Genomic DNA, 27,563 nt, shown 5'->3' with positions numbered 1-27,563 from the left:
TGATGAGACGAAAAAATACAAAAAGAAGTCTTGAATCTAAACTATACAGTCACAATACTCTTTGACCTAGCATTCATACTGAACGTTCCTATTATACGTTTCAGTGCATTGGAGATATTATTTTCCTCTGAATGAGAAAAAAAAGGCAATTCCCGCTTGCCTTTGTTAGCAATAGAATTGGAATGCGGTTTCTCACCAACAATCAAAACGGGTAAACAAAAACAAAAACAACGTACTATATAGACGGGGGTTGAATAATTCTTTTCGTTTCTTTGTCGCGGTTCCCTTTCCGCGAAATGACGTGACGTGGTAGAGGGGTAATGAGTGGCAGAAAGCAGGTGGGGTTTTCTTTCATCTTTCATCGTTGTAATCTTGATATGGGAAGTCACATGTCTAGCAATGACAATGTATACAGTTTAGGTCGCCTGTTGTTCGTTATTCCGAAATTTTGTAAATTTATCCTGAAATGGAATGGGTGCTGTTCGTTATTCCGAAGGTTCGCTGTTCCGAAGGTTCGTTATTCCGAAGGGTTGTTAATCCGAAACACACAAATTCCCTATACCTAGAGGTTCGTTAATCCGAAAATGAAAAAGGGTTCGTTAATCCGAACATTTGCGGCGTTATTCCGAAGGTTCGTTATTCCAAAGATTTGTTAATCCGAAAATGAAATTCGGAACAATGAACCTTCGGAATAACGAATCTTCGGACTAACGAATCTTCGGACTAAAGAGCCTTCGGAATAACGAACCTTCGGAATAACGAGCTGTAACCAAATGGAATAACGGTTATTATTCCGAAGATTCGTTATTTCGAAACACACAAATTCTGCATAAACGACCAACAAATTAAGATGAGAACAATAATATTCGTTAATAAGATTCGTTAATCTGAACATTTTTGACGTTGTTCCGAAAGTCAGTTATCCCGAAGATTCGTTTGTCCAAAGTGAAATAAAAGTTTTGTTAATCCGAAAATGAATTAAAAAAGTATTCCAGAAATGAAAACAGTCTGTAATTCCGATAATGAAAACAGTTCATAATTCCGAAGGTGGGTTAAACCTTAAGGTGAATAAAAGGTTCGTTAATTCTAAAATGGGAAAAAAGTGTCTATATACGAATGAACCTTACGCGGCTGCTACGAACCTTGTTTCGTTTTCAGACTAACAACCCTGGGATATACGTATGACAAACCTCTTTCTTCTTCTTCTTCTAATTCTTCTTCTTCTTCTTTCATTTTCATTTTCGGGTTGACAAATCTTTGGAATACCGAGCTCTTGCGGTTATTCCGAATTAGGTTTTTTGATCCTAAGGTGAATGAAGTTCGTTAATCCGATAGCGAATAAAAAAAGGTGCACACTTACGAACCTTTGTAATTGCGAACCATATTTTGTCTTGGGAATAACGAAACTACAGGTGTAGTTGCATTTCTTATCAAGAAACCTTCGGAATGGGGAACCTTATTTCATTTTCGGATTAACAAACCTTCGGAATAATAACCGATAGAGTTCGTTATTCCGATAAGGTTCGCTGCTTCTGTAAATGATAAATAATCCCAAAATGAAATAAGGTTCGTAGTTCCGAAGGTTCATATAGGGCTTACGCATTTTTTTTTTTTTTAATTCATTATCTGATTAATGTTCGGAATAGCAAACTTCGACTCTTTACAATAACGAACCCCTTATGTGATTAACGAACATTCGAAATAACGTACCTAATTTTAGATTCGGATTCGAACCTTCGGAATAACGAAACCTTCGGAAACATGTGCAGATTAATGAACCTAATTTTATTTATGGATTGACGAACATCGTACACCGATTTTGGGTCATTTCGGAAAAACGAACTTTCGGAATAACGAACCTTGTTTCATATCCGCATCAATGAACCTTCGGAATAGTCTCGAGCATTACCCTGAGATGGACCCCTGACGCGTGAGTCTTGCAATTAATGCGTAAGGCAGGTATGTGTTCGTCAAAGCCCTTCAAAGTCCGGGTTGTTAGAGAGCTCCTCCCGTATAGACATGACCACATGGGGCCTTCCCGGTGCATCTTTATTTCTCCGCACATACAATATGAACCGTATTGTTCCCCGTTTAAAATCGCTAGAAATAAAGGCAAACATCAAAATCAGCCAAAAAAAAAAAAAAAAATTACCATGAATGACGCCCCAATCCACGAGAATAAATGAGATGACCATTCCCCCCAACCCGATTTTTGTGGACCTTTTAATCAATCTCCCGTGCCCTTTATAGCCTAGGGGGGGGGGGGGGCATTCATGAAGCATTTTGATCGAATATTTTTCTGACAAACTGTTACAAACTACTGAAATCCTTGCATCTGATTGGCTGAGAGCAAATTTGTCCGACAACTTTGTCGGACAAAATGCTTCATGAAATGCCCCCCCCCCCCCCAGTTCCCTATTCATATTTCCCATCACTCACTTTCCCCTCGTGCCCCTCCCTATCGTATAGCTGTTCGTCGAGGGCGGAGATTTTTACGAACTACTTATCTTATATAACAGTATTGGTGGAGATACGAATTGGGCTTTTAACTTTTAACTTTTTGAGAGATACCAAGAAACCAGAGCACATTAGGAGGAATTCAATGTTTATTTGATGAAAATCGGTTTTGGAATCGCTGAGACATTCAAAACCAAAGTAAAACAAAGTGTTTCTAATAAAAGGTGGGACTCATTATTTCATCATAGGAGTGCTTTTTTTTTTATATCTCAGCCATTTCAAAACCGATTTTCATCAAAATAAACGTTGAATCCCTCTCGGAATTGCATGTTCTTTCATATTTCATGAGCGGTTTCTCATTTTCTCACCAAAAAAAAAAAAAAAAAAAAAAAAAAAAAAAATAGAAACCTGAAGTTAGATCTCAACCAAAACTGTATACTCTCCCTTTAATATGACAGGTTAAGATGATGAAAAAGAGAGTCATGTGAAAACATGAATAAATGTTGAAACTAATACTGTAGAGAATTGAATACCCACCGTGACAGACGTGTGAAACCAAGGTATCATTAGTTGTTAGTCCAAGAGCATTAGGTCAAAGAAGGCCTAAACCTGGACATTTTTGGTAACAAGCTGATTTTTTCAGGATAGGTCCAGAAAAATGTCTAAAATAACATACTAAAAGTCCTCATGAATCCTCCTTGAGCGTTTTCCGCAATCCAAGACGGCGTCCAAAATGGCCGCCATTTCCAGAAATTCTTATAACTTTTCAACCAGAGAACCCAAATACAAAATTTAAATGTCTAAATATATGTTTTGAAGCATGAAGAAGTCAATAAAACACATATCAAGAGATGTTGATGCACGCAAGTACCGAAATCCAAGATGGCGTCCAAAATGGCCGCCATTTTCTGAAATTCTTATAGCTTTTCAGTCAGGTAACCCAATACGAAATTTATATGTCTAAATATATGTTTTGAAGCATGAAGAACTCATTGAAACACATATCAAGAGATTTAGATGCACGCAAGTACCGAAATCCAAGATGGCGTCCAAAATGGCTGCCATTTTCTGAAATTGTTATAGCTTTTCAGCCAGGTAACCTAAATACAAAATTTAAGTGTCTAGATATATGTTTTGAAGGATGAAGAACTCAATAAAATACATATTAAGAGATGTTGACGCACACAAGTACCGTAATCCAATATGGCAACCAAAATGGCCGCCATTACCTGCAATTTTTATAACCTTTCAACTAGACAACCCAATACACAATTTAAGTGTCTTTACACGTTTCGAAACATGAATAACTCAATAAAATACATATTAAGAGATTTAGACGCACGAATGTGCTGATTTTAACGCTCGAGCTCTTCCTTATATGGAAAATGGGGTGCAAAATGTCCCAATCTTATCTCACAATTATGTAAATAAATGTCAATATAATTTATAAGAAACTTTTTATTTAGAATATAGTTCTTATGTGTAAAGTATACAAATAAAAGCATTTGCATGTTAACGGCAAGGAGTGTGTCCTCGTTACGAGAGAAATATTTCACCAACAGATTTGTTGCTAAACTAGAAGGCAATATCCGTTTACCACATGGTCTATTTTCGTCACCTTAAGCACATGAGATGAAAATTTAGTGCTAGCCCCTTTTTATTACCAATGCATTTGATGTCTACCATGAGGTGAGTTCCAGTTGAAACTGTCAGTTATCACTTGAGAAGTAAAAATTCTTTGAAAAGTAAAGTTATTTGTGCATGGAGGAGGGATACTCCTCTACCTCACGAGGGACCTTTTTTTCTTTCTTTTTTTTTTACTCGAAAGTGAAATACATAGTGCAAGCGTTTGGTAAGATATTGAATTATTTCCATCAAAGAGTAGGAAATTGGATATAAAGTAGTATTCAAGGAAATGGGCAATATGATTATGGAAGGGTGTGGGGGGGAGGTCCTCTCCCCCTCCCCCCCCCCCCAACATGAGGGAGATTTTGCATTTTCAGACCTGATATTCAGACATCCTGATGCACCCTATTGGTGAAATATTAGTTTTTTGTTTCCATCAACAAAGGAACAAAAAGATATACAATCATGGAAGTGCGCGGTTATAGGGTTGCCTGCTCCCACACGAGGGAAAATTTCATATTTTCACAGAGCTGTTGCATCCATTTGGTGAAATACCCGATATTTGTTTTCTATTTGAAAACGCGAGGAAAAATATATATTCAGGAAAGTGTCGATCGGGGAGGGAGAAGTGTGAAAGGAGAATACTCCTTCCCATACCTCAGAAATTTTTGTATTTTCCAATTTGAAATTCAGAGATTTAGCCCATTCTTTGGTGAAATATCTGAGATTTGTTTTTGTCCTAAAAGTAAGAAAATAATACTTATGGAAATATGCGGGGGAGGCGTATGAAGTGATGCACCTTCCCACAAAATGGAGATTTGTTGTTTTTTTCAGGTTGCGAGTTTTATGGTGCGCTCTGTTGATGAAATACTAGATTTTTGTTTCTATTAAAAAGTATAAGTAGAATAAAGACTAGTATATTCAAGGCAATGAGCTAGTAGATGATGGGGGGGGGGGTCACTTTCGACTGGAGGGAGTTTTGCATTTCGATGATCGTCATTAAACGGCCTAATGCACCCTTGGTGTTATATGGAGAAAATTATCTCGAAGAGTAGATAATAATAGTCTCATTATCCCCATCCCCCATCGAAAAGAGGGAGCTTTTACACTTGAATAGAAATGAAATAATTATATCATTTACACACATTTGATGGAATATTTGGGAATTGTTAATCAAAAGGGGAATTTAATATATATTGGGGGAAGTGAGCGGTTGAAGAGTTAGGGCAAATTACCCTTCAATATGAGGGAACTAACTTTTGCATTTTGTAAGTGAAAGATCTAGTGCACACTTTTTGATGACAAATTCGGAAATTTGTTAATCTCAAAAGTGTACAGAGTCTATAAAAGGGGGCCGAGCGAGGGACGTTTAGCATTTTTATGATTGCAACTGAATGACAAAGTGCAAATACTTCAGGTTGAATATTTGGAAAATAATGATTGTGCAGGCCACCACCTTCCCCAAGGAGGAGGGGGGGGGGGGGATGCATCCAACCCAACCTATACCCGTTTTGTGCACATTTAAGGGAAATATTCCACTGGACCTTCTGAGTTGTTGAATCTCGAACATTATGTTGAATTTCTTTGTCTCTTGAAACAGGCTAAAACAGCAAATTTTGATGAACAAACGGCGGCCATTTTGGGCAACATTTGGTTTTCGGGAAGAACTCACGTGGTTTTATTTGTACTTATGTGCTTCATGATCTCTAAATAAGTATTTCGTTGGGTTCCTTATGTCTTAAAATATATATTTATACATTTAAGTGCGTATCGCAATTACGTAGTTGCAGGGTTATGAGAAAAACAGAAAATGGCAGCCATTTTGGACACCACTTTTGATTTCTGGAAGTGCTCAAGTGCTTTATTTGTGTTTCAAAATCTCTGAATAAGTATTATATTTGGTTCCTTGAGACTCAAGACGTATATTTCGACATTCCAAGTGTGTACAGTTAAAATCTACTTGCAAAATCATGAAAAACAAATCAGGAAATGGCGGCCATTTTGGACGCCATCTTGGATTACGGTACTTGTGAACTTCAACAACTCTTAATACGTACTTTATTGAGTTCTTCATCCTTCAGAACGTATATGTAGACATTTCAATTTTGTATTTGTGTTACCTAACTGAAAAGCTATAAGAATTTCAGAAAATGGCGGCCATTTTTGGACGCCATCTTGGATTTCGGTACTTGCGTGCATCAACATCTCTTGATATGTATTTTATTGAGTTCTTCATGCTTTAAAACATATATTTAGACATTTAAATTTTGTATTTGGGTTCTCTGGTTGAAAAGTTACAAGAATTTCTGGAAATGGCGGCCATTTTGGACGCCATCTTTGATTGCGGAAAACGCTCAAGGAGGATTTATGAGGACTTTTAGTATGTTATTCTAGACATTTTTCTGGACTTATCCTGAAAAAATCAGCTTGTTACCAAAAATGTCCAGGGTAAAACTAATACTCTTGGACTATGTACAATAGGTCGATTCCTATACATTAGATTTTAACCAAGGTTTAGCAGTGCTCTCCCAATGTAGCGAACATGATTACAACGAAGTAAAATTCAGCTCCCAAATCATTACTAAATCTCTTTGTATACTTTATCCTCATGATTTCGTTATAAAGCCACCAAAGGGAGTCACATGACCAGTACATAAACGCCGTGAACACAATGACCGTGCCAATATCCTCGTGTTGGTCGATCCACGCGGGAAAACATCCGTCAGCAATTAGAGGTAGTATTTCAGTTTCGCAATAGATCAGTTTGTAGTCTGAGAGAGAGAATTGAGAAAGAGGCTGAGAGGGGGAGAGAGCCTATATTCTGTCGGCAATAGACATCATAGTATGCTGAAAGTATAAAGACATATTTTAAGGAATAACCAGTTAGGAAGACATGACGGGTTGACAATACCCCCTGCTAAAGGTCAGTGGTAAGGTTAGAGTAAAGTGGTATATAGGATTAGGGTTAGGGTTAGGGTTAGGGTTAGGAGTTTGTGTTAGGGTTAGGATTAGGTTCATGATTAGGATTAGGGCCAGGGGAAGGATCTGGGGTAATTGCCCAGGGGTATAAGAGGCATTCATGCGCGTGCATGCACAGGTTGCTCCCGCAACATAATACCTCCAACTCGTATAGCGCTCTTCCATCACAGTGATGACCATTACCCATGCAGTGTACAAATGCCGGAGCTTCTGGAACACACCCGGGACCAGTCGATGAAATTGGCGACATTAACCCTGGTTATCGATGCTCCGCGATGAAAATAGTGCCTATTACTCATTACCGCTTTGATGGTTCTATCTCTTGAGTAGAGAATACGATTCGCTGCGATGAGTACTCATTTTGTCCCCCCTCCAAAAAAAAAAAAAAAAAAATGGTAGGCATAATGAAATTGTGTATTGATATAATTATATCCATATTTTGTACATAATCGTTTATGTCAGTATATTATATATATATGTTATACATATAATATTATATATATATATATATATATATATATATATATACAATTTATCATGAACATTATTACTTTGATTACTTATTGTACCATGCCGAATCCGCTAAACTTACGGCATGGTTAACTCAGTTCGGACAAGGTGTAGACCTAAGATACCTTCTTGGTTCGAATGTATTTGTTTCAATTTTATCCTCCAGCAAAGATATATCATAGACAAGTCATTCGTTTGTGTTTTTGTTTTTTGCTCGTTTATAAAATGTTATTATTTTTAAGACCAGTTCAAAAAAGCACAAGAGTGAAAATTGGATCAAAATAGGATGCAAGTTAAGAAAATAATGATTTCATATTTTTGTTAGAATTGATGATCACAACTTAATATGGAATTAAAGTCGTTTTAACTTAAATAGGCAGTTCTGGAATGATCGCAATAAATATAGACATGCAGATAAGTGAGTGTATAGAGGAAACAAAAACCCCAAGAGAAATGTGAATTGAGCGAAAGCGGCAACATTAGCAGCACATGCACATCAGTGAAACTTTGAGGAAAATCGGACAATCGATGCAAAAGTTATGAATTCTTTTAAGTTTTGGAGTTGGAACCGCTGGATTAGGAGACTACTGAAGTTTATGACACCATGTATGGACAACAATAAAGGAAATGTAAAGGGAATTCCACAAGAATGAATTTTTCTAGCATATATAAATGAAAGTTCACTTGACTAACCGCTTATTTTACAGAAAGCAGGGGAAATAACTTTTGCTACCCCTAAGATCGGGTGTCAAGTTGATGGAATGTGTAATTTTATGGAATTCCCTTTATATATATTTCTTAATAATATTGTTGTCCATAATGATGTCAAGACCTCTAGTCTGCTCATCCAGCGGTCCCACCATCAAAACTTTAAAAATTCATAACTTCGTGCATCGATTGTCCAATTTTCCTCAAACATCCACTGATGAGTTCTACTGATGTTGCTGCTTTCACTCAGTCCACATTTCTCTTTAGTTTCCTTTAAATGATGCCATCACTAATTGACAACGTGCAATACCGTAGGGCCGATGTACTTTTTCGCCTACACAATCCCATAATCTTGAATTTTTCCTTTTTTTTTTTCTTTCAAATGCTTTTATACCCAAGTCTTACACTCAAGTATATTCATGTAATTTGACTGATATATTTGTTTAATTGCCCGGCCAGGAATGACAACAATTTACACTTTAATCTCGACCGTGAGTTTTTGTTTTTGTGTTTGTTTTTTTGTTGTTGTTTTTTTGCACGGTCAAAGTTAAATAGCGAGGTATAATGACGTCACGCTCACTCCATGTCCAAGGCCTATATCCTTCTCTTGTTCTTATCCAATTTTGCTCAGATTTTCACTTTTGAGCTTAAAGAATGATCTCTTTGTATTTAAATTAACTTTAAAGTGAATCAGAATCATTCAGAATCATTCTTTTCAAGGACATGGCCATCACATTTATAATACATCAAATCACATTGTTTTGTGTGTTTTTAGTTTTTGTTGTTTTTTGTTGTTGTAGGAATTGTTTTGATCCCCAGCTCCCTATGTAAGCCTGTTGCAAACTGATTTTACCTGTTTCGGGATGTCATCGTTGTTTGAGGAAGATTTCGTCGTCATTATGTTGCGTCTGTGAAAATTTATATAGGGGATTGTGCCAAACGTTGCATGTATTACATGCTGGTAATTATACCATGCGTAATGAAACCTCAGCGTTTGTTTTCATCCTGACAATTTTCAGTAAGAAATGTCGCAGTCGATGACGGGTGAAATGACAGGTAACTTGAAAAATAAATAAATAAATGAATAAATAAAAAATTGTTGCAAACAGATCATCATGAAAATGCGCCATGAAGAGAAGCAATGAGTCATGCAACTTCCCACCTACATCATCTTCGTCGTTGATGACTGTTTTATGGTATTCCTTATTTTTGGATAAATAAACTAAACTTGTGAAAAAGCAAGGAGGTACTAGGCAAAGCTGCTAGTATACGGTACCTCCTTGGAAAAAGTGTCTAGAGAAGGCGGCTTTCACACTGCAGTAAGTATTATGGCCAAGGCCAAGGAAACCCACATACATCTCGCAAAGGAGTCGCCGTGTACTAATTATCCACCGCCAGACCTCCTCAGAAAAAATGAATGCCATACAGTATGGTGTGTGTGTGAGGGTGTGTGTGTGTGTGTGGGTGGGTGTGTGTGTGTGTGTGTGTAAGCGGTGCTCGTAAGGCGTGCGCCATTGAACCGTACCATTGTACTACTGTACGAGTAATCCCGCGCGCCCGCACGGAAGACGTCGTCGTTATTGTTGTTCAGGTTGGGTAGGACAATTGCTTAGTCTGCTTTCTAGACTATTTTGTAATATTATATGTTGAACTGCTTTCAGTGAACTAGTATATGTATGATTTATTTCCCTTTTCCACTAAATTTGCTTATGTAAATTATTATTTTAGTCAATAGAGCTAAAGAAAGATCAATGAGGATAGTTTCTTACTTTACGTGTATGTACTAAACCAATTTCTGGGCTGGAAAAAAGATTTTAGAGCGGATCACACCCAGACGCGGATGAATATCTGACGTCATTTACTGAAGAAAAGCAAGATTGCTGTACATCAGTGGGTGACGGTGACCGACACGCAGATTCGTGTAGTGGTGAAAGGGAGTTCACGTGCGCAAGGAAACAATTAATCCCTGACCGGGCGCGTTTTATATACCTAAACGCCGTGTTAACTTACGTCCTTTTTTGTTGCAGGCAAGATAGAGCGCGGAAGGTATGTTACACGTGGCGAGTATTTTATACAGTTTTTCAAACAGAATATCCGTCTAGCTTCGTGCAATTTCATATTGTTCTATAAGAATAATATCTAAGGGGGTGTTAGATGCGTTTGGTGTGATGATTTGTGTGATTTTCAACGTGTTATCTTCTGTCAGAATTGACAAGTCACTGAGAGCGATCGGACGAAAAGGAAGATGGCGGCCGGAAATGTGGACTGAAAAGTTGTAAGATGTTAACGATTTCTTCTTTCTATAACCGATGCTACTTGAAGGATAACTACGATATTGCATCAAGCATGCAATGTCCGGCAATGTCCTTGGACCGAGTTGATGATGTTGGGTGTTTTCTTGGTTTTACTCCTACTTTGAAGTCCCAGTGCGTGCGAATATTACTGGCTTACCTAAGAGTGGCGAGTGAAGCTTGTATGTGTGTGTGTGTGTGTGTGTGTATGTGGAGGTGATTATGTATGCGGCTTTTGTGCGAATGCGTTCGCATGAAAGTCGAGGTCGTCGTGTAGCGAGTGGGCGATCATGTGCATAAAAGATGTAGAAACTGGTTCACCATCCGTCTTGTTGGTCCCTTTTGGCCTTTGAGAATGTTTGATAGGGATTTGCTGTCAAGAGATGTTGACTTTCTTGCGTAAAAAGAACGGAGACTAAAATCTTTCATTCATTGAAAAGGGCAGCGAGACTTTCTCAGTTGTGGTGCAATCTCGTGTCGTTAGATACGGTCGGCGCTGTAACACGTGGCGCATGAATGGGTGTACACCCGTGGCCGAGAGCTTAGTACGTGATGCATGCGAGGCCAGCCACATGTCCTTTATGCTAATGCTAATCGGCAATGGCCGCTGTCGCGATCGCCGTGCAGATCTAGCGGTATGAATAACACTTTGCGTATTGCACAGTACCACAACTGCATAAGTTTACAACACGGTGATTATGGTTTTGGCTGAAAAAAGAAAAGAAAGAAAAATAGTTTGCATTGTATTGGATTTTATTTATCATTTCAGTCCACTTCATCAGCCACAACTGAGTAAAGTTTGCCCAAGTACATGTAAAATATATTTTCTCAGCAGGCAAATATAACAATCACTTTACTTACAGTCAAATGCTTAATAAATAGTTTTGAAGGTAACAAGGATCCAACTAGCTACATTGTAGGCCAGAATTATTTGCATCTTCTTCCAGTTATTTTATGTATCGTCAAGGTCACACTGCATGCTATCCAGGGGTCGCACTTAACTTTTTTTTTAACTAGCCAGGCGGACTACTTAGAATCAATTTTGACACTGAAGCAATATTTTGGCTAGCCAGACTGACTAGTTACTTCAGAAATTTACGATTTTTAGCTAGTCCGACATGATTTTGGGTGGCCAATGGCCAGCGGACCATCGCCAATTTCGAACCCTGCTATCTTGCCAAATGTGTTAATATTCCAGACAAATACAATTGTACATAACTGTGTGTACTATGTACAGCGTACACACTGTACATGTGTTTTCATATTTGTGGAAACAAAGAGACTCTATGCCTACATGGTAACATATTTTAAGACATTTTAATAGAGTAAAATTTTGACCGAAAGATCGGTCTGTATCTGTCCGTCGGGGAATGTTCCGCGGAGACTGCGTCTGGCTTCACGGATCCCCTCCGTATACAGACCGAAGTCAATGATTGCGGCTCCTGTGTGGAGCAGTCGCGCACAGATCAAACGTTACGATAAACCAAATTTCAGACAGCTTTTTTACATTCAAACAAGTATGACATGACATGACACATTATGCAGCAATATTTGGGATAAATTTCTCACATTGTGCAATCGAAATACTCACATAACCTCGGTTATAATGCAGAAATTTTATCGATATCGCAACATCGCCGTTCGCGAGCAGTAAGTCGCCATTTTGAATCTGTAACAATTGCTAAGCCAATCACATGCGAGGTACGTGTTTTAGTAAAACAAACACGTAGAAACTACCTCGCATGTGATTGGCTAATAGATTCATAGTGTATGTTTCTGCAGTTTGAATGTGACGACGCGACAGGCTGTGTTTTACGTTGAAAATTCTCCTAAAATGTTGGATTATTCATTAATCTGGTGAGTGTAACGTATTCTTAAAAAAATAAATTCACCATACAAGCTTAAATTTGCCGACCTAGGGCCGTGAATTAGACGCAATCGAGAAGGGTGAGGTACCTCACCCAATTTTCCATAGAGACAGTGGTTAAGAACATCCACACTACAGCAATGGGTACTGCAACCTTCCGTCTGTCTACGGAGGACAGCGTTAATGGCAAAATATAAAAGAGTCCTCCGGACAGACGGATCTTTCTGTCTAAGTAAAATTATGCTATCTTGTGCTGCAATCTCATGGTACAAGTAGGCATTTCTCTTATGTCTTCATATTTTATTTTTTTTTTTGTTGTTGATTGACATTGTAAGAGCAGAAGATATCTTGTGCATATTTTCATTGAAGTTACAGTTTGCTCAAAGCAGGGAACAATTTCTACCACATGAGAACACTTAGAAAGCATTCTCCCCCAAATCTGTGGTTACAGTAAATGCAGAAATTGTAATGGGACACACTGGTGAAGTTGTCTGAAGTTCTGATGCTGCCATAATCCGATCAGAAGTTACACATTTTTGAATTTTTGCTTCAAACCACTCTACGTACAATCCTTTGCTTGATATTCATGAAGGTTACAAAAGTATATGTTTATACCAGTAAGGGAATATTTATAAAGAGAATGTACAGAGAATTCCACACACATTTAACTTTGCTAGCATTACACTGTATGTCAGCCTAATATCACTACTTCCTTCAGAATTCAGCCCTTGGGTGTAACATAGCCTTTGGCTTTAAGACTTACAGACTGTACATTTGTAACAGATGAAGTGAGAATGTGTACTTGCGAAAAAATGATATTTGTGAAAATATTCACATTTTCTTTGTTCCCCTGCACTGATATCACTGCTTTTTAAGCCTTTTATTGAGCTTTTTGTTTGTTTGTTTTTTGTTTTTTTGTTTTGTTTTGTTTTTTTGTTCATTGTCATGTGCCATGGTGGCACATGGATTTAAAAAAACACACACACACACACACACACAAACACCTTTTAAAAGGAGTGTTCTATTGTCCTTGATTTTGACTGATATTCCCCTCTGATCTTTCTGCATGAAGTGAAATGACCTACATTATGAACTTGGTGATATACAGTGTAGAGTCACTGTTTGATGTTTTCAATATTTATGTGTGAATGACATGAAAATACATGACATTCTTTGATATTGTCGACCAAAATTTAAGAACAAATTTATTAATGTGCTGTACATTTTGATGTACTACAGTATCAGTGCTTAACTGTCTTTGTTCTCTAATACTCTTTCTTAGAACCAGTAAGGGGATTTTCCCAATACATTGTACAAAATGTATTTTGTCATAAACCAAGGGGAATGCATACTTTGATATTCTGCTTTTTTACCTTTTCCACAGTGTTGCTTGAGATATCCAAACAAATCGTGGTATACATGTACATATGCATGAGTGGCCAAGCTACGTGTACTAGTAGTACAAATGTATGTCTGACTACTCGTGCATGATGATGGTGATTCATTGTACATGTATTTGAATGGTACCGTATTATATTTACTGAATAAAAAAAAAGATTCAGTGTACAAAAATGTGCATATCTCATGATGAATGTAATGAGGTCAAGGTCGAATTCTGACATTTTACACGTACTCATTTCCCCCTTTACAGTACTTGGCAATGCCTGAAGGTATTTTCATGGCATTTAGTGTATGCAATTAGTGTATGCAAGTACACAATAATATAATATATTACCAGATCAAAGATGAGTTTGATAAAAACATCATAGGCAATGGGGTCAAAGTCAAGTAAATTGCTACAGTTCTACACTGTACTTTTTCTTCCATATATAGTGTACTATTGTCTGATATCAGTGACAATTGATTCTCTAAATGTTGAACTTGTGAGTCATGGGATCAAAGGTCATGGATTGTGTAATACCTTGAGGGTCTGTGCAGTAGAAAAGTTCCAATTCCAACACCCAACTACATTTTATCACCAATCGTACATGCTTGCATTTCTCTATCTGCCGCGTGCCAAACATTGACGGCAATTGCACTGAGCCTAGACAATTTTTTTTTTGTCACCTCTTGGTGGTGATATCTTAATTACAGTGGTATTTCTGCTACTACAATTGTACACCTGTTTTTTATCATGCACACAAAGTACAGTAGGCCTACATGTTATTCACATCTCCATAATGGTGTCTTGTGTGAAATAAAGTGATTTGAAAAGGAATTTGTGTTGTAGAGATCTTGGGATAGGTAGAAATCGACATTAGCAGTGGCCTGGGGCCCCACAAAGAAGAAGAAGCAGAAGAAGAGGGAAGAAAGAAAGAAAGATGTTCCGGGCCTTTCAAACTTAAAAAAAAGGGTTATCTTTTGGTGGCCCAATCTGCTGTACTGTATTACTATTAAAGTACTGTGTGGTATGAATGTCACAAATTGATGTGTGAAGAGGAGAGAGAGAAACCGATGTTGATACCCACCATCACCACATCCTAACCTGAGCTATTCACAACGGCCAAACACTGGAAAGAAGTAGAAAGCACATACAGTGTATGGCAAGGACAAAAAACAAAACCAAATGTAACAAAAATTACATGTGTCAAGATTATTCAAAAAAAATGTTAGGGTAATTAGTATTTAACGAAACAGCATAATTGCTGCATTCTCGGGGAATTTGATTTCATCTTTGCTTTACACAACGGTAGATGCAAGTACACGTCATCAGTGTTGGCGGTCGTTGCGTTGCGTGTGATTTTTAACCCTTTGTAACCTTGTAACCTTGCCTTATTCTATACAGAACCAAATAAAACCAAAATTAATGTTCATCTGCATACAAACAGTATTAATTTTATTATTATTATTTTTAGTGCAAATCAACTTGATACCTTGAGCTTCCGTGCATTTCATATTGGTCTTTGAAGAACCAAATTCAAGAGAATTTGCACGCACTTGTGACAATGGACATGCGAGCCCCTCCGAGTAGTCTGCCATGCTCGAATTAGTGTGTACAAATTGTTACATGTACTTTTTCTCATGGCTGGATGCTCTCGACGGAACATGTGAACGCGCTCCTCTTGAAACCACACAAGACTGATAAGCTCTCATTACGTAATACAGAAATTAATGTACTGTAGTGCCATTTGTGTGGCTCCACGACAGTACACATGTACCGTGCCAATATTGTTGAACAGTGTTACAATAAAAGGCTAAAGGTTGGTGCCACTGTACCTTCAGAAATGTCTCCCACATAGAGTCCACCAGTGTGACCACGTGATCCCCGAGACTTCATGCCATGTCATCGAATATTAATTTATGGGGGCATGTACGTACAGTATACATGTACAAACTTTTTTTTGTATACTAGTACTAGTATGTGGATTTTACGTTAAACAGTCTAGTCCAAGGCCCCATGATACAGTATGCAGATAGCATCTCCACACTCGTTCTTCGGATTGTATTTGTATCTGTTATGGAACCAGATTTTTGACATATTTGTGAGGGCTCAATAAAGCAATTTCTTTCCGTCAGTATTTCAAATGATAGCTTTAGCAGGACGATGAATGTACGTAAAGAGACGGAACTTGCTCTTTATATAACTGTACACGCCTCGTTTTTCATGCGAGAGAACAATGTGTCCGTTGTGAAATGTGCCGATTGGGTAGTTGCATGCACGACCATGTTCACGTTCCCTTTCCAACTTGGAGGATTGTGTGTGTTCTTGTGTCCATTTATGCATGAACTGTGAAGTGAGTGTACGTGTGTGTTTCCGCCTGCACATTGTGATTGCTAAAACTGCTGTTCCAATGTCGGTCTTGAGCTGAGTTTGGTAACGGTATTCTCCGAATGCATGTGTGTGTGTGTGTGTGTGTGTGTGTGTGTGTGTGTGTGTGTGTCGTATAGTGCAACGAGGGGAAAAAATACATACAGCACTTTACTAGTACACTGTAGTATGTCGCAGTTTGATAAATGATTGTGTGAACATATCATCACATGTGTTGGCGTGGTTGGCTGTCTACTATTTCATCTGTGATCTTTGTACAGGAGCACTCGCAGAGTGTTGGGCTTTTATGATACTGAAGGGTTGTTTTTTAACCCGGAAAGTACACAGATCACCAGCGATGCAATTCCATGTACATTGTTCTCTTTCCTCTTTTAAACACGAGTAAAGTAATTTCCCTGCAAATTTACTGGTAATATTCCTTCTTTTTTTAACTTAAATCCAATTATTAATATTCATGAGTCATAGATGCACGATACCACTGACGTGACATTCATTTCGTCTCGGGGACATTCACTACAGAAAATCTCACATTAATCGAGATTTCAGTACACTTGTACATTACACGTGGGCTGATATTCATCCAACATGTGAGGTTTTGAAACTCGGGAGTACAAAATAAGACCTACAACGGCAACGGACGTTAGTGTAAAACTTGACAAGAACATTTTAATTTGTAATCCTTTTTCATAAGCGGGGAGGGAATTATGACATTCATTGAATGTTCCTTTTTTATGGCTAAACTGTCCGAAGGTATTTATAGAATTATTCCTCGGCTTGCAGTGGTCGCTTGGCATCAGAAGAACATGGAGGCAAAAGGCAAAACAAAAGCAGATGTGGAATTGAAAAGTATCGCATGCTTTCACACAAAAACGAGTGTAGATCTCAGTCACGTGCATAGTAGATGAGTCAGTGTGATACGTTGCTTCAAATATTCCACCGACCTGCAAACGAATCATAGTAAAGTAAATATCTTTGATGGGAAAATTGATTTTTATTTGTAGTAATATATTATGGAGTGTCGAGAACTTCGCATTAATAATGACATGATCGGTGCTGGATTGTCAGTGCCTGAAACATTCAACGAAATCATGATTTGATGGTAGAATACTTCTATATAGACAAGTAGGAAAAAATTCCAACAAAACATCATCTCATCCAATCCAACAACCGTGACAATATTGCAGCCAATATCATCTTTTCTCGCAAATATGAAACTCGCGTCATGGTTTGATACAGGCCTACAATCATCGAACCTGCCCCCTTCCGTAAATTGAGCATACTCGTGTAAGAGATTATACTTGTGTAGTAGACTTCTCCCCTGCGCCAACACATTTCGTCTTTAGCCATCATAGTGATGTTGTTCAGTAAAGTCATGTATGTTACATGTACACGTTCATGTGCGCATGACACGTGTACTTTATTTATTTCCAAGATGTGTGATAAAAACAAACCCCGTCGTAATCTTTAACACAAACGCACAAAATCTTGCGCAGTTTGGTTAGTGATACGAACTTCATGACGTGTGCGTAACTTTTGATAATTGGTTTTGACAAAGTCACAGTGCTAACGCTGACATCTTTTTCACATACAAACATTTGCGCAACGCGTCGTAAAGTATTGGGTATTTATGCAGTGAAATGTCACTCAGTTTTGGGTTTTTTGATGGAGCAAAATATCACCCCGTCTTCTTACGTAATATGGTGACGACCGCTATAATTCCTGTTTTGTGAAAAGAGAAATTTAAAGGATTCCATACTATCTTTATTATTTACGCCCATAGTAACGAAATCGCCGCAATATCCGCTGGTCTGAATCCACACACCCTTAACCCTGTTCTGTATTTCATTAAATTTCAACTTAAAAAGATTTGCGCAATATTTGAACAATCAAGATTAAAACAAATTAACAGGTATTCAGTGCATCGATTGTGAAGGGGAAATGAAATAACACAACAGAAAGCACATCACATCGGGACATCAAATGTGGTATAAGATCCAGGCTCATTCCCCGTCCCCGTTTTATTCATTTATTTTTTAATCATTACGTAACATATCCCTGCTTGATACACAAACTCGTTGTTCTTCACGCAGCGTACTAGCCATTGTCACTCTGTGAAGCCTACCGACATCCGCCAAAATCAATCATGGGTAAGGACAAGATCCACATCAACATCGTCGTCGTCGGCCACGTCGACTCCGGCAAGTCGACCACAACCGGCCATCTCATCTACAAGTGCGGAGGCATCGACAAGCGAACCATCGAGAAATACGAAAAGGAAGCCGCCGAGGTAAGCATTTTTTTTTCCTCCATTTTTTCTATTCGCCTTGTGGAACTTTGCAATCAATACTGTTCGTTTCGCAGTTTGCGCGCGAAGCTGTTTCACGTGTGAATTAACTTGGGTGCGAGTACAAGATCGTGTTTGCCTTTCGAGCGCAAATGCACTTCTACCTCGAACATGCTGTTTTGCGTAGGGCGAACTCAAACGGGTCAACAATGTCTTGCGATTGAATTTTGTAACTTCAAAGGCAATAGAAAGGGGAAGTTCAACTACCGACTTCTGTACAAGTAGACCTACAGATCATTTCTCCGACAAAATGGAACACGACACAGTCGGGAGCAAGCGAGATGTTGAAATCCAAAATAACTATACGAGAATTACGATACTTTCGTAATGCAGCTGTTATTTTTCGCGAGGGTTTAATTTTCGCGAATCAGTTGGGCCGCGAACAAACGAAAATGTCGCCATGATTGTGCTAGGTTAGTACTGGTACTAGCGCGAAAACATCTCGCGAAAATGTCTGTCATCTCATTCGCGAAAATAACATCTCATACAGTAAGCTGTTGACGATTTCCAACATTGGTTTTTTATCTTTTCGCCTCGTGCAAAATTATCAAAGTGGATACATGCAACGACGCTTTGCCAAATCAATTCTGCCTCCAAATAATGTAGAGAGTAAACCGCGGTAGTATGCGGCCGTGCAGCCGTTCGCGGCAGGTACAACATACACGGTAATATACCGCTAAACACAGCACTGCACTGTTACATGCACACTACACATATACTAACACACTAGCAATCAACAGAAACCAACCGATAAAATGGGCACGATCTCTGACGAAAGTGAAATTTTCTCACCTAAATGGACAACATATCGCATCCAAAATGAAATTTTCGGTACTTCTTAACATAACAGTTAAGAAACAATGGTCCAAGAAACTGGATTTTTTGTCGTTTTCTCGATGTTCATGGATTTTGAAGACATATCCTCACGTAAAATAGAACTTTCGCGAGCCGATGTGGGCCGCCATTTTTTTCGGAAAGTGGATGTTACCATCGAAAAGTGAGAAAAACACGAGAAAGACATCAACAACACCGCCAGAATTGCGATCTTGTTTGCGGCCAATGCATGTGCGCACGCTATTTTCACGTGCTTTCGCAATGGGAATTGGCGCTTACGCAATGTTCGCGAGACATGTGAAGGCGTCCAGCTAAAGATCGCGGACCACGCGCGTATTGCATAGGGATTGTACATCGCGCCGCAAGCAAAAATACTACGTCGCATATCGCCCATATCGGCGAAAATTGTGCCGGGTTTTGCCCTGGTAAATCATGAAAACTGCGTTGGTCAATGGTAAATTTCTAAGTGTCTTTCGAGCTACCAAAATAGCCCAGTCTTTTTAGGGTTAAAAAGACAGGCAGAATTATATTACTGTCAATTGTGTACCGGTATAACAAATGGAAAGCATGTACACTTTTCATGAAACATACGACCTGAAATTTTGTTGAATTATCTTCACCTTTTAAATTATTTTAGTCTCTTAATCAAGTCTCTTTATCCAGTGACTGTGTTATGGGGGAGGAGGGTTGATAGCATAGTCCAGCATCAGAAATTGCCTGTTATGGAACCTGGGGGAAAGGGGTACTCTGTATCAGCTTCGTAATGGTTTGTGACATTGAAGGGGGGGGGGGGGGGGGGGGGGGGGGGAGTTGAGAGGCAGAAAGTATTTAATAGTCCGTCCACTCTTCAGCCCCACAGCACGATTTTCCAATATATGATAATTTGCAAATGCTTTGAATTTCTGTAAAGTAATTGACCAGTAAAACTTGTCGAAACATGAAGTGCATTGTTTGGTATCTAACACGGATATGTACTTGCAAGCTGTTCATTCACTTGCTTTTTATTTCTTTGTTGTTGCCCCACCACTTTCACACCAACAGACAGGCAAGGGATCCTTCAAGTATGCCTGGGTGTTGGACAAGCTCAAGGCGGAGCGTGAGCGTGGTATCACCATCGACATCGCCCTCTGGAAGTTTGAAACGGAGAAGTACTACGTCACCGTCATCGACGCTCCTGGCCACAGGGATTTCATCAAGAACATGATCACAGGCACATCGCAGGTAATGAGCCAAACACTAGTACAGTGCACTCCCGTTATAACAAAATGTTCGGGACCGGCAGTTTTCTTTCGTTATAACGAAATTTTGTTGTAACCGAAGTTATACAATATATAACGAAAACGAGGAAACCACGTATATATATCATATTCTGTTTGCTGAGTACTCATCATACACTGGAAAGCTATGTGAAATGTGATGGGATAACTGTATTACAATAATAAACGCAAGTTCCCCTCAGAAACTGTACGTGACACATGAAGCGAACACACAGTGGTGTGAAGCGTTCACCATGCAGAAATGCTATAAATGCTTGTTCCGCTACGTATCTTCGAAAGCAATAATCGCATTTCGTTATAACAGAGCACATTTCTTTTGTTTTTCTTTGTCTCTGGCGCTCGGAAAAGACTTTGTTATAACGGAAATTTCGCTATAACCGTGTTCGTTATAAGCGAACTTTGTACCATAGGCTTTAATGGTGATAATTTTGGACCAGAAGATTTACTTCGTTATAACCGTGTTCGTTGTAACGGGAGTGCACTGTATGACAGACTAACACAGAGGCAGCCAATGAGCTATTTTCCCTTCTGAGTTGTCCCTGATATGCCCCAGGGAATAATTTTCCTGGTATCGCATCGCAATTTGCTATGCATTTTTACACCACTGCTACACGAAACTGTCTTTTGTGTAACAGTTTTTTTTTTTTCCATAGAATTGTACAGAATATCATTTGAAATATTGTTCATCCGCTGAAATTGCTAATCAAATTTGTGTTGGAAAATTATTTGCTGTGCCCATCCATGGTTTTCACAAAACATGCCCCCAACTTCATCCTCATCTCTACTAGAAATGCTTAGGCAGCTTTTTAATGAAACCAGTATGATCAGCGTAGGAAACAGGATGAATGTCTGAGCCATTCAGGATGGGAACTTAAACCCTGTTAGAGCTATGGACAAATAATTGAAGTGGATTGAGTAATAGATTGTATACAATCACCATCAAAGATTGTAGAACCTATCACAGTCTCACAATAGAGACTGCAAACCGAGCTCTAGGTTCATGAACTGCTGGGAGTTACATATTGTGGTGGGTTTAGTCGAAATTCAGTATCTCTCTCTGACAAATTGCATTCATTCTCTTTTTTACCACTCATCTTGCCGCCTTCCCCCATGCACAATCGGTAATCTGAAAAAAAGACATGCGTAGTGGCCAGACTGCTTTGCAAGTGCTTCACGCTGCTAAATGAATATCACCACAGCAATGCGATTCTCTTTTTCAAAATGGAGTCTGTATCACATGGCAAGTTTTCCTTTTTGTTTTATCCCAGGCGGACTGTGCCGTGCTGGTCGTGGCAGCAGGAAAGGGAGAGTTTGAGGCCGGTATCTCCAAGGACGGCCAGACCAGGGAACACGCCCTCCTCTGCTACACACTGGGGGTGAAGCAACTCATCGTTGCCATCAACAAGATGGACACGGCAGGCGAGAAGGGATATGAGGAAGCCAGGTTCAACGAAATCAAGAAGGAGGTGACGGCCTACATCAAGAAAGTCGGCTACAACCCCAAGGGCGTGCCCTTCGTGCCAATCTCCGGCTGGCATGGCGACAACATGCTTGAGCCTTCTGAGAAGGTATGACCCGACTCCAGTGTTGCACGTAGCAACTTTTGATCTTTCCTGGATGTGTTGTTTGTTTTGTTTTGTTTTGTTTTGTTTTGTTTTGTTATATTTTGCTTTTGTTTTGGTTTTTGTTTTTGTTTTGTTTTTTTTGCTGCTCACATGAAAATAAAATACATGTATCTAGAAGAACCCAGTGTATGATCAGAGTCATTTGCACATATAAAACTGCCTCCTTGTGCATATAAAAATATGTTCAATACTTGTTCGTTAGTATCTGATGATACCAAGGAGGTTTTATACATGGAGTTCCAACTTGCTGCAATTATTCAAACAGTTGTCAGATTTATATTGATGTACAAAAGAATTCCACGGGTGCACTTGTGCCATTGATGATCGATGTTCCACGCCGCCGTCTTGCTGAGCAATCTGAAGATTCATTTTGAACGTTATCATTATGTTGGCCATATTTTGCTTATTTATTTATTAAATGAAAAGAAATTTCATTTAATGATAAAGCATGTAAAACAAAAGTCAGTTCCGTCCAGAAATGTGCGCAAAAGTGTAAATCAGAGCTGTATCATGTAAAAATGTTTAAAACTGTACCATCCTGGTAAAGCAGGTTTTATTACTTTTCCGCTCAATTTCCACAAATGAAACTAATATGGAATAATCTTCAAGTATAATTCTTTATTGATAGATATATCAGATTAGTGCCCGGGTATGCCCAGTCGAGTAATTTTCATCTTCATTTCAGCATTTTTTGCTCCATTTGTGTTCGCGCATCCTCGTGCCTGTACCACCGACCTGTTATAAGAAGGGATAACGAAAAGTAATTACCATCACAAAGACATACCTTCATTTGAAAGTGGCTGGTGATTATACAACGAGACACGAGTCAATTGTCTTCGTATCTGCGCGGCAGAGCCGGTTTGGCACATGCTTCAAATATTTTTAACGGCGGCTTCGAACATGGCATCAAAGGGAATAACACTGTTGTCACTCCATGTCTTGAACCTCCTTGATGATACATATCTTGTATAAAAAGTATTTGATTGATATATCAAGAGTGATGACTCCTTTTATGATAAGACATTTTATCACAAGGAGCTGATGTCTGCCAAATACTGTGACTTTTTTTTTTATTGGTCCTTGTTCACAGATGCCCTGGTTCAAGACCTGGGCCATCGAGAGGAAAGACGGCAATGCGAGCGGCACCACACTCTTCCAGGCTATTGACGCCATCCTGCCCCCCAAACGTCCCACAGAGAAGCCCCTGCGTCTCCCTCTTCAAGATGTCTACAAGATCGGAGGTATGGTCTGAAAGACCAATACATTTCAAAATAAAACAGGACCTCTACCGCAGACTTCCACCAAGCAAATCATTTCCACCTATGCCCACATGCTGAAGATCACTCTCCATATTTGCGATTAATAAGAAGCCTTTCTAATGTCGCAGTCTGTCTTGTCGGCTTTCTGCTAGTTGTGCCTCGAGTGCATGCTCATTTTGCATATATGCACATCTCAAATATGCGCAACTGAGCTCGCCTTTGTAGGCCCTATTTGACGAGAAATGCCTCAACAAAAAAAATTGTCAAATTCCTAGATCCGGACAATGGTGTGGATCACTACCAAAATTTATCATCTGTTTCTTGTGTCATCAACAAAATGTAAATTTCATCCAGGTCCATTCACAACTTTTTTTAGTTCTTTTGTAAACAGACAGACAAGCCAAATGCTGGCAAAACATAAAGTCCTTTGCAGAGGTGACCATGCTCTTCCCAAGTTCTTGCTAGATATGGGCACTATTCCTATATCTACTAGAGCAGAAGAAGTCTTAGTTACCACCAAGGGGTTATGATTTTATATGGAAAAATATGGCTGCTCAAGTGACCATCAAATACCAGTAGGAGTGTATGGCTGAATTTGAATGTTTATTCTTGAATATATGAGGTCATAATGATATCAAGCCTTGATATCAAATATCCAGAGGGGAAAGATATCATATGAAGGGAATGTCAAGTTTTTACCAGTTAGAGGTGTCTTCAAACCTTCATCAATCATTTCAGTCCAGTGTCTTCATGTTACATGAGCATTGATCAAATTTTATGTTAGCACTTTTGAGTAGTAAGTTACACCGAGCGGTTATGTTAATTTCTACTGCAAATTAGCAGAGAAAAAAAACTAAGGTAAGAGTTACCCCATGTCTGCATTTTTAGAACCCACTTTGTCTAATTTATCACTTCAGAGCAAGAGGAAACTCGTCCATCCTTTAAATGGGAGTATTAATGAACTCTCGCGGTCTTGTTAGAAAGGTACACTGTACTTGTAATTACTATGGTTATAAATGAGCTTGGGCAACTTTTCATTAATGCTGTTACTATTGATCTGATATTGTGAGGCAAAAAAAATAAAAAATCTGTCTTGATGAAAGTGCCCCCCCCCCCAAAAAAAAAAAAAAAGTGAAAAGAGAGAACCAGCAAAACAAACATAACAAGTGCACTCTGATTGACGTCATTCTATAGACCGATTCTGTGAGGCAGTTTGTGTATTATCAGCATGGGCAGCGCCATTACTGCGGTGTCCCAGCCGTCCCCCCTCCATCCCCCTCCCTACATTAGCACGCGTATGGAATGAAAACTGATGCATGGTTGTTTCAGCCAATAGGCGTCTCGTACTGAGTGCACGAACGCTTGCTTCATGCGCGAACCTTTGTTACAAGTACGCATACTCCTGCTACAATTGCGCAATAAACATGTTGCCCAGGGGGTGGGGAGAAGAGGGGGGGGTAGGCTGGGACACCGCAGTTTGAGCTAATGGCTGCGCCCAGTGCCACAAACTGTCTGCTGCCCTCAACGAACCCAAATCGGTCTATAGTGCGGATTGTAACCCTGCCCTCTTCTTTCCTTCCCAGGTATTGGAACCGTGCCAGTCGGTCGTGTGGAGACGGGTATAATCAAGCCTGGTATCACTGTGACATTTGCACCACCCAACATCACCACCGAAGTGAAGTCCGTGGAGATGCACCATGAAGCCCTCACCCAGGCCCTCCCAGGCGACAATGTCGGCTTCAACATCAAGAACGTGTCCGTGAAGGAGATCAAGCGAGGCAACGTAGCCGGAAATTCACAGAATGACCCCCCAAGGGCAGCCGAATCCTTTGTTGCTCAGGTGAGTGGACTGTGATATTGTACTCATTGATTGGTGTCAAGGGAAAATGCTGGGGAAAGGGGAGTGAAGGAGAAGAGGAAGTTTGGAGAGTTGTTGAAATGAGTACTGTAAATGTGGATATTTTTTGCAGTGTTTAAATTTTTGTGCAACCACAAACTAGTGCTAAAATAAAAAGCATGCAAATATTTTTGCTGCTGTATGTTCCAGTAGTTGATGTTGGGATTTTGCAGACTTGAAATCATGCAAAACGTGTCTTACCTGGCCTAACTTGAAAAAATAACCACTTTTTCAGTAAGTGAAAAGGGAAGGAACAATTTCAAAAGAGTCAAAGCAATACAAGAGCAATAAAGATGAGAAGCAGGTTTCGTGATGCATGTTACACATTTTTCTTCACAGACAATCATCATGAACCATCCCGGTGAGATCCACGCTGGCTACGCGCCAGTTCTGGACTGCCACACTGCCCACATCGCCTGCAAGTTCAGCGAGATCCGCGAAAAGATGGACCGCCGTACCGGCAAATCGCTCGAGTCAAATCCCAAGTTCGTGAAGAGCGGCGACGCCGCAATGGTTCTGTTTGTGCCCTCCAAGGCCATGTGCGTGGAGACCTTCTCCGAGTTCCCACCCCTGGGCCGCTTCGCCGTCCGCGACATGAAGCAGACAGTCGCTGTCGGGGTCATCAAGGAAGTGACCAAGAAGGAGGTTGGCTCGGGCAAGGTCACCAAATCCGCCGCCAAGGCTGGAAAGAAAAAGTAACCCCAAGCATTCACACGCTGTACCTGACAATCCCCACAACGTCCCTGCGCTTTCCACTCAAACACCGAAGTGGCTGGCGCTGCAGTGGCCAACCTATCTAGAGAACAGAACTTTTTCCTTCAGCGGGGCCCTTTACTAATTATATGTGATGAAAAGGTACCTAGTCAGAGATATCTTTGTTTCGATGTAGTCTTGTATATCGCGCATGACAAAGAATGCAAGTAGTACCGGGGGAAAAAAGTAAAGGAATTTTTCTTTGATTTACTTCCCATAGGGGAGAATGTAGCAGGGGAGTGCTACTAATTCCACTTCTTCATTTGCAACTGAGTGGTGAGCGAGTCCTGTGTATTACTTATTCTGTGTATACTGATAGATATGTCCGTAACTTTGAATCCCCAAGTTGAACTTCACATTCAAATGAAAATTTGTGATGACTCATTTTTGTTTGTTTTTTTGTCTTAAATTATCGCAAGATATTTTGTGAGCTGTCAAGGGTCCTGTCGCCAAATAAAAAAAAAACGAAAACAACAAACGAACAATAGCAGAATGCACATGATTTTCCGGTTCCTATTTTGTTTTGCAACGTCGCCACAAATTTGGCAGTAACTGTTAACTTTACGGCAAATGGTATCAAATCTTATTAAAGATTATAAAACCTCACTGCTCATTTTCCTGTGTTATTTTATTTGTGGAATGTATACATGTTTCATGTGGCTTGAATTATACCCCCATTTTGAAAGTGATGCACGAATGTTGAATGAGAGATGAAGTGCAGGACATACTAAAATCACAATACTTTCATGCTAACCAGCGTATGATCATTTTGTCACCATGTTGGGCCATACCAACCAATTTCTCACTCTTAGACAATATAGCCATGCATCCCGTCAAACCTAGTTCAAGGAAAGTGAACATTCAACGCAAATACAGCCTAACCCTAAGCAAATAACTCTAACCCCCCCCCCCCCCCAACCTATACAATTTCAAAATAGCCCAAGCTTATACGCTGTACATGTATAGGGTTAAGAAACATAGGAAGAAGAACTCCAGAATATCGGCGGAGATTCTTAAAAGGCTACGAGGAGGGCGGGCGGAATCTGCCTCCCCCCTCAATATTTCGCACAAAAATTCTGTAACGCAAGAATTACTTGTCATGAGACTTCTCACTTTCTTTGTTCAAATCTAGCGCATCTTTTTAGACTAAATTTGCAATGTCAGCGTGTACTTTTACGAAGCCACGCCCATTTTTGTAACTGCATGTCACCCCAAAGCGCGCACAATTTTGTGTACATTGTCTATGGAAAACGATGCTTTGTCCTGAAACTCATAAAATCCTTCACTACTCGTCACTTTGATTTTATGCTAATTGTGGTAGATAAGTGGTCCATGACAATTTCCATTGTAAAGAAGGGGAAAAATTA

General features: G+C 39.5%; 1 protein-coding gene across 1 annotated transcript; it reads left to right on the top strand.

Annotated features, from left to right (window-relative positions):
• Positions 1-10,207: 10,207 nt before the first annotated feature.
• Positions 10,208-26,802, top strand: LOC139729118 (elongation factor 1-alpha-like). Its single transcript, XM_071640046.1, has 7 exons — positions 10,208-10,326; positions 18,298-18,494; positions 20,427-20,606; positions 21,931-22,230; positions 23,378-23,528; positions 25,130-25,386; positions 25,783-26,802. Exons 2-7 carry the CDS (start codon positions 18,351-18,353, stop codon positions 26,140-26,142), a joined length of 1,392 nt encoding a protein of 463 aa, XP_071496147.1. The 5' UTR covers positions 10,208-10,326; positions 18,298-18,350; the 3' UTR covers positions 26,143-26,802.
• The last annotated feature ends 761 nt before the right edge of the window (positions 26,803-27,563 follow it).

This window comes from Diadema antillarum, unplaced genomic scaffold, assembly GCF_040938485.1.
Source record: "Diadema antillarum isolate AM-2024a unplaced genomic scaffold, OU_Dant_1.0 seq00000217_RagTag, whole genome shotgun sequence".
Lineage (NCBI taxonomy): Eukaryota > Metazoa > Echinodermata > Echinoidea > Diadematoida > Diadematidae > Diadema > Diadema antillarum.
The sequence above is the reverse complement of the archived record's forward strand: the minus strand, read 5'-3'. Positions and strand labels throughout refer to the sequence as shown.

What these genes read in the sequence shown, in the direction of transcription:
- LOC139729118 (XM_071640046.1), top strand. Translation starts at nt 18,351, where the DNA reads ATGGGTAAGGACAAGATCCACATCAACATCGTCGTCGTCGGCCACGTC. An exon ending in TGCTTGAGCCTTCTGAGAAG is followed by an intron (nt 22,231 to 23,377) that starts GTATGACCCGAC and finishes CCTTGTTCACAG; the next exon opens with ATGCCCTGGTTCAAGACCTG. An exon ending in CCGAATCCTTTGTTGCTCAG is followed by an intron (nt 25,387 to 25,782) that starts GTGAGTGGACTG and finishes TTTTCTTCACAG; the next exon opens with ACAATCATCATGAACCATCC.